General features: G+C 42.0%; 1 protein-coding gene across 4 annotated transcripts in view; it reads left to right on the top strand.

The window, feature by feature from the left end:
• The window catches only part of LOC143281863 (putative UDP-sugar transporter protein SLC35A4), a 48,440-nt gene that overhangs the window by 9,743 nt on the left and 31,197 nt on the right, over window positions 1–7,500 (top strand). Inside the window, exon 1 of one of the 4 annotated variants that reach the window (XM_076587119.1) lies at window positions 4,498–4,611. The exons of 2 other annotated variants lie outside the window; for them this stretch is intronic. In XM_076587119.1, coding sequence (XP_076443234.1) covers window positions 4,602–4,611 — 10 coding nt within the window. In that variant the 5' untranslated portion in view covers window positions 4,498–4,601. Of the gene's footprint in view, window positions 1–4,497; window positions 4,612–4,682; window positions 4,740–7,500 lie in introns of those variants that run through there. One more of the 4 variants, XM_076587120.1, reaches the window with a different exon arrangement.

Here is a 7,500-nt window from a genome sequence, read left to right on the forward strand (position 1 = left end):
GTCCCCTTCCCCCAAAAAAGAAAGAACACACACACACACATACTCACACACACACATACATTCTCTCTCTCTCTCTCTCTCTCTCTCTCTCTCTCTCTCTCTCTCTCTCTCTCTCTCTCTCTCTCTCTCTCACACACACACACACACACACACACACACACACACACACACAATGCAACTGATTTAGAGGAAGGGGGGGGGGGGGGGACAAGTGCATGACTTTGGCTAACATTGGAAGTAACTCTAACATTGGAAATAATATCAGTCAATCAAAATACCTTTATTATCTCGTAGAGAAATTAAGTGTTGTGAAGTCTGCGATACATAACGAATTATAAGCAAAATGGTAAAATTTGACATGCAACACATATATACAACAAAATAACACTCAACTCAGTTTCCACTGCTTTTTTTTGGAGACTGGAAGAGAAGGGTTTTTGTTTTTTTTCTAATGTTGGCAGATGGAAGGTGGTAGAGTGGTTAAGACGCTTCTCTGACAACATAGTGTCTGTGAGGGTCTGGGTTCAACTCCCACCCTCACCCTTTCTCCCCGCTTTGGAAAATCAAACCCAGCCACCAGTCATTCTGACGAGGTGATAAACCAAGGTCCCTCGTGCAGCATGCTTTGGTGCACTGGAAAAGAACCCGCTGCAACATAAGGGTTGTCCTTTGGCAAAATTCATTAGAAGTCCAGTCTGACTGGACGCAAATATATATTATATATATGCTTGCACTCAAGGCCTGACTAGGCACACTGGGTTGTGCTGCTGGTCAGGCATCTGCCTAGCAGATGTGGCGTACCGTAAATGGATTTCGTGATAGATTCATTACTATCATAAGTTAGTTAGTATAGGTAGCTTGGATTCAATGCTACATGTGTTACAAGAAAGTTTTACATAATCATTAATAAAATTTATGATCCATTGTTAGCATTATGATTATTATTTATATCCCACGCTAAATCGACGTCTACTGCGCCAGGGTTTGTGAGTCACATTTGCAAATACCGGTTCATTTCCAAAGAAAAATATGTATTTCATACCGTTCTTTTCACATCAAGACATGATGTTCAATTTTGCCATCATCTGCCCTCCATACTTTTCCAGTTTATTGTCTGGACATAGTGCCGATAATGTTCATTGAATCCAAACGTGGTGAGGCCTCCGTGAGAAACTGAAACTGATCAAACTCCAAAGAGAAGGAGTAAAGGACCTGAAAGCTGGCTGACCATATGGCTTTGTTTTGATCAGTGTCTCTCGGCCAGGAGACATCAATCAGACAAGTTGAAGCAGATGTCAGTGGGTTTATGGTTTTTTGACTCACTTTGTGTAAACAAAGTGAGTCTATGTTTTAACCCGGTGTTCGGTTTTCTGTGTGTGTCTGTGTGTCCGTGGTAAACTTTAACATTGACATTTTCTCTGCAAATACTTTGTCAGTTGACACCAAATTAGGCCTAAAAATAGGAAAAATTCAGTTCTTTCCAGTCATCTTGTTTAAAACAATATTGCACCTCTGGGATGGGCACAAAAAAATAAAAAATGAAGACTAATTATATGCAAACTGCATTTACTGTTATATTTATATTTTTTGTATTCTCTAAACTTGGCACTTCGATCTGATATTCTGACCCAACAACAAGAGCAGTCATTATTATCATTTTCTGTTCAAACAGGAACTTCTTTTGCTAAGCATGGAAGTTTTATTTATTTTGCAAACATTTTGGTGCAGATAGTAAAAAAGGGAAATTACTCTGTAATTAATGCTAGGGGACTTAATTTGCTTTAAACTGATCTTTCTCATCTTAAACATTACATTTTGAAATTATACTCAGTACATCAAAAGCTTGGATTTTTTTTAAGTGTATCACAAGTGAGACTTGAAGGCCTTGCCTCTCTTGTTGTTGTTGTATTTGTTTGTTTCTTTTGGGTTTGGTTTTGTTTTTTTGGTTTTTTTTCAGTTTTCATTTTCTCAAGGACGCATCACTGCATGCACACAAATTGCTATATATTACACCACATCTGCTAGGTAAATGCCTGACCAGCAGTATAACTCAATGCGCTTTGCCAGACCTTGAGTGCATGTATATATTTGTGTATGTATCACTGTGGATTTCTTCCACAGATCCATACCAGAGGACGACACTCTTGTTGCCATGGGTTCTTTTTCAGCGCACCATGTGTGCACTGCACGTGGAGCCTCTGTTTATCATCTCATCCAAATGACTTAAGTGCTCAGTTTGATTTTTCCAGTCAAACTTGGGAGAACGGGGAACGGGTGAGGCAGGGCTTCGAACCCAGACCGTCGCGGATACCTCGCAGACTGTGTCATGGCAGATAAGCATCTTAACCATTCTGCCACCTTCACAGAGCCGATGGCAGTGGGCGAGAATGGTTGGGAGAATTGGGTGGCGGGGAACAAGGCTTTGGGCAGGGAACGTTTGGGGAGGCGGGGAAGTGAGGAGGGATGGGCGGATGGCCATCATTTGCTTTGGCTGCTGTGGTCAAACACTGTGTCTGTCCTTTATAGGGTGTGTGTGGGGGATGTGGTTTGAAAGCTGAGCATCTTTTAGAGTCTTTCTTCTACTTTGTCTTCTTTTCTTCTTCTTCTTCTGGTTTTTTTTTGGTTTTGTTCCCCCCCCCCCTTCCCCCTCCCCCCCCCCCCCCCCCATTTACTGTTGTCCCTTCATTACACAGTTAGACTCTGCACAGTGGAGTCTGCTGTAATGATACAGTTTTCTTTCATGGAGAAAGTGGTGATCTTCTTGTGTGAGCAATTTGTCTGCAAAGGAAGTATATATTCAAAGAAGTAGAAAAGTGTTAGTCTGGGAGCAGTGGCAATCTTCTTGTGTTAGACGATTTGTCTGTAAAGGATGTGTATATATATATATATATCATCTATCTATAATAATAATGTGTGTGTGTGTGTGTGTGTGTGCGTGTGTGTAGATAGATAGATATTCATACAAGGAAAAAAGTAGGGAAGTATTGGTTAGGGATGTGAAATTTGCTTGTGTGAAGTGACGTTGTGTTTTCCATACATACTGCTTTCTGTGGAAGATTTCCTCGGCCTGGTTCCATAGGTTCAGGTTAACAATGTGCACTGTTCACTCCCTGCTTTGATCTGGCTCAAAACAGTCTGAAGATGGACTTGAAAATAGGTGAAAAGTTCCGGACAGCAGAATCTGCTGTGAATGATGCGTGTGTGTGTTTTTTTTTCAGGTAAATATCTTGCTCTGTGACCTTTTGATTATGGATCAATCAAGATTAAGAGGGGTTTTTTTGGGTGTGTTTTTTTTGGGGGGGGGGGGGGGGGGGGGGGGGGGGTATGATTTGATTGAGTCTGCATTGTTGATGATTTCAGGTTGTTGAGTCTGGCCTGACTGGTTATTTCAAGCCATTTTGATTCATGTGACTGATGGTTTCAAGAGGTTTTGAGTCTTTTGTTACAGTCTGGAAAAAAAAAAAAGTTTTTAATTCAATTAGATTTTTTTTTTAAAAAGATTGTACAAATTTTCAGTAAGCAAACCGTTGACAATGTCTGCTTAGTCAGGAGATGGTTTGATTCCCTGATGCAATCTTTGTCTTTCTGGATTAACCCTGTTATTGTTTATTTCATTAACAGCCTTATGTTAATTGTTAATTGATGTTGGGGGAGGGGGGGGGGGCATTGTCTTCCTTTTTTTTTCTTTTTTTTTTTTGTTAATAATTATGTGTACAATACTCAGACCAGCCTGTGCTTGGTACATTTTCCTATTTTTTTCACTCTGAGTCTGAACATTTTTTAAGACAGAATATTAACCAGAAACCTGTCCATCTGAAAAGATAAGCTACTGTCACAAAGTAATCCTGCTACATTTGTATTCAAGGCTAAATATGAACTAGAAGTCTTTCATCCTGTTGCTGGGGTTAATCACCCCCCCCCCCCCCCCCCCCCCCCACACACACACACACACAGAGGCCCTTTCCTCCATTGTGTACAGACATCATGAATATACATCAGCTTTAAGTGAATGAATCAGACGGTGATCTGTATTCTTCTTAACGCTCGTTCTTACTCCTCTTTCTCTCCTTTTACTTTTCCAAGTTATAGTTTTATATTGGATCTGTCAGGCAATGCTCACATCACCACATACATAGAAATATATAGAGAGATTCTCTCTCTCTCTCTCTCTCTGTGTGTGTGTGTGTGTGTGTGTGTGTGTGTGTGTGTGTGTGTGTAATAGTTGTAGCTGTGGAAAGCATAGTATAAAATATGTGTACATTTTCATGATTTGCAGAGCAGGTAGCTGAGTGACAGCAAAATGGGTACAACCCCTTCCCTCCCCCCCGGCCCCCCCACCCCCACTCCCCACACACACACAATCCGCCCCCCCAAAAAAACAAAAAACAAACCCACCAATCACAGCAACATTCACATCTTCACAGTAAAGTTGACCATCTTAACTTGATTATTAACTGACTTGGGTGGGCATGACAGGGTTAAACTCCCCAAACCCTGGCTGATAGCCGTGAGCAGCAAGGTAGTTCAGGGTGAACGTGTGGCTGAATGATGTAGGATTTGCTTCTGTGCTGCATTGTTGGTCACGCTGTAGGCCTCACAGCATGGAGTCCCGTGAGTTGTTGTTTTCTGTTGTTGCTTCTTTTCTTATTTTCTCCTTTCTTTTCTTTTTGCTTTTTCTGGCAGTGTCTTGCTGTCTTTGAGAAGTGAACTGGATCGGCTGGTTACTTGTTGGGCTGGAGGTCAGTGATGGGGTTTTGTTGTTGTCGTTGTTAATTTGTGTGTTTGTGTGTGTGTATGGGTACGTGCAGAGAATACACACACACACACACACACACACACACACACACACACACATCTACACAAACAGAGACACACACTCAAATGAACATACACATGTGCTCACACACGCGCACGCGCACCCATACACACGCACACACGCATGCATGCACAAGCGCACTCACACAAACACACACACACACACACACACACACACACACACACACACACACACACACACACACACACACACACACACACACACACACACACACACACACACACACACACACACACTCACTCACTGACTCCAATGGATGACATGATTCTTGAATGTTTCAACTATAATAATACTGCTTGTTCTCAAGACTTCACGTCTGGGAGCAGTGTGATTTTTTTTCTCTTCTGTTCAAAGACTTGCACACAAAATAACAGATAGACATTCAATGAACAATGGACACAAATTCCTTTTGCTGGTGTAGGGGGTGGGGGGCTTGGAGAATCAGCAAAAGAAGCAGACTTCAGCAGAAGAACTGTGAAAGGGGGAATACTAAACTGAAAAGCATCACCAATTTATTGGTCTAACCAGTTTGTGGCCACCTGATGAGCTTAAACATGGGTGGAAGTATTGCTATAATATATTGATTTCTACGTTGACATTTTAGCAGTTATGAATGTTATCCTTTATTTTAGTATTTTACTTTGTTACAATATGAAGACCAATATATCAGTTAAGTAGCCTCTTGATCCTAGTTGCAAACTTTTCAGTGTTAGAAAAATCAGTCACTCACATCCATGGCTTTAACATACCTAGGCTGTCTTTTCTTTTGACAAATATCATGAATAAAACAAAAGTTATACACAGGTTTTGGTGATAAATATTGGGTTGCAGAGGGGGTGTGGCGGGGGGGGGGGAGGTTGGGGGAGAGAGTGGGGTTTATGTAGGGAGATGGGAGGTGTGTTGTGGGGGTGGGGGGGATGACATGTGTAGCAGGCAAATCAGTCAAAGTATGATAATTCTTCTTGATCTTATTATTTTACTTTCTTGTTCATATGTCCCTAACACTGACAGTCTCTTCCACCCCCTTCCCTCACTCCTGCCCTCTCACCCCCTGCTCACCTTCCCTCACCCTTCCCTTTCAGAACCCGTTCTTTCCCTCATACATTCACACTGACAGTTCTGCTCACCCTGCTTTGTTTTTTGTGACCTTTCCTGTGACTTCTCATCACTTTCCTTTCCTGAACTTTACTCTCTCTCCCTCTCTGTCCATACCTTTCTGTCTGTCACTCACTCATTTCATTTGCCTGAAGAAGAGCTTGTGGCTTGATACGTCGCCTCTTTTATCCCAAGTAAGTGGACTTTTATCAAGATTTTGTTAGTCTTCCTCCCACTGATGTGTTCATGTTTATCGCATGATTTATTTTTTCTGTGGGAGTGGTATTGCAAACTGTCTGTTTCAGCCTGTTGCTCGTGATTGCTACAAGGAGTGAAAAAAAAAAAAAAAGAGAAATATACTTTTCTTGAAAGAATGTGTGTTGTAAACTCTTAGATGTTTTGACACAAAGTACTTGCATTTGTAAATGATTCTTCTTCTTCTGCTGCGTTTGTGGGTTGCAACTAACACGTTCACTCGTATGTACATGAGTGGGTTTTAACGTGTATGATCATTTTTTGCATACGCGGTTGTGTGTGTGTATGTCAGTGTGTGTGTTTGTGTGGGTGTGTGCGCCAGTGCATGCGTGCTCTGTGTGTGTGTGTCTATGCGAGTGTGCGTGCATGAATGTGTGTGAGTGTCACAGTGTGTGTGTGTGAACAAATGTTTCATAGTGTTTCACTATGCCATGAATTTGACAAGTAGACCTTGTTGATCACCTGTCAGTGAAACAGAAGTGAGGAAATGCTTGACAACGGAAAAAGCACGGTTTTGTGACAGAACGTTTCTGGGAAATATTATGTCTTATTCGGGATAGAAACAAAGGTCAGTTGTAAAATGATAGAACTAAGTGTGTACGTCATGAATTATAGACCCTGATATCAACAAACAAACAAATGAGTAGATAGATAGATAGATAGATAGATATAAACCAAAAGCTGTGATTCATATACACATACCAAAATTAGTAGCTTGAGAGAGACAACTGACGACAGAGACTTGAATTACAGGCAATGTATATTACAAAGAAAGCTGACGTTTGAAGTAAAAAATGAGTGATATACTCTTATGAAAAGTCATTCTATTTGTCATTTACAATTAAGCAAAACTCGTTTGTACAGCTGAATACACAAGAGCACACCGTGTTGATGCGTACAGAACACCTGTTGTTTCTGTGCCGGGGACAGCAGCCCAAGATGGCCGAATGGCAACTTCCTTTCCACAAGATTTTTCTTACCAGCAGTGCTTCTGCACTCCCTCCAGTTGTATGTAATTATATTCTGAGGCCAACAGAATCGCTGCAGCAGAGCAACGCAGACAGGCAAGGAAAAGCAGCGCCAGCAAGTCCCCGACAGCCGCCACCATCCCCTGTCCACACTGCGTCAGAACCTTCCGGGCGCAAATTGGCCTGACCAGTCATCTGTGCACCCACAGAGCCCAACCCACCCACCCCCAGGATGACTAGATGGTCCTCGTTGATCCCGACGGACGAACCACACATATAATTATCTCAGTGGTCAGGACGGCGTCACTGTTGTGCCAGTCATGACAAGGGCGGATGGGGTAGAAC

This window comes from Babylonia areolata, chromosome 5 (assembly GCF_041734735.1).
Source record: "Babylonia areolata isolate BAREFJ2019XMU chromosome 5, ASM4173473v1, whole genome shotgun sequence".
Classification (NCBI taxonomy): Eukaryota; Metazoa; Mollusca; class Gastropoda; order Neogastropoda; family Buccinidae; genus Babylonia; species Babylonia areolata.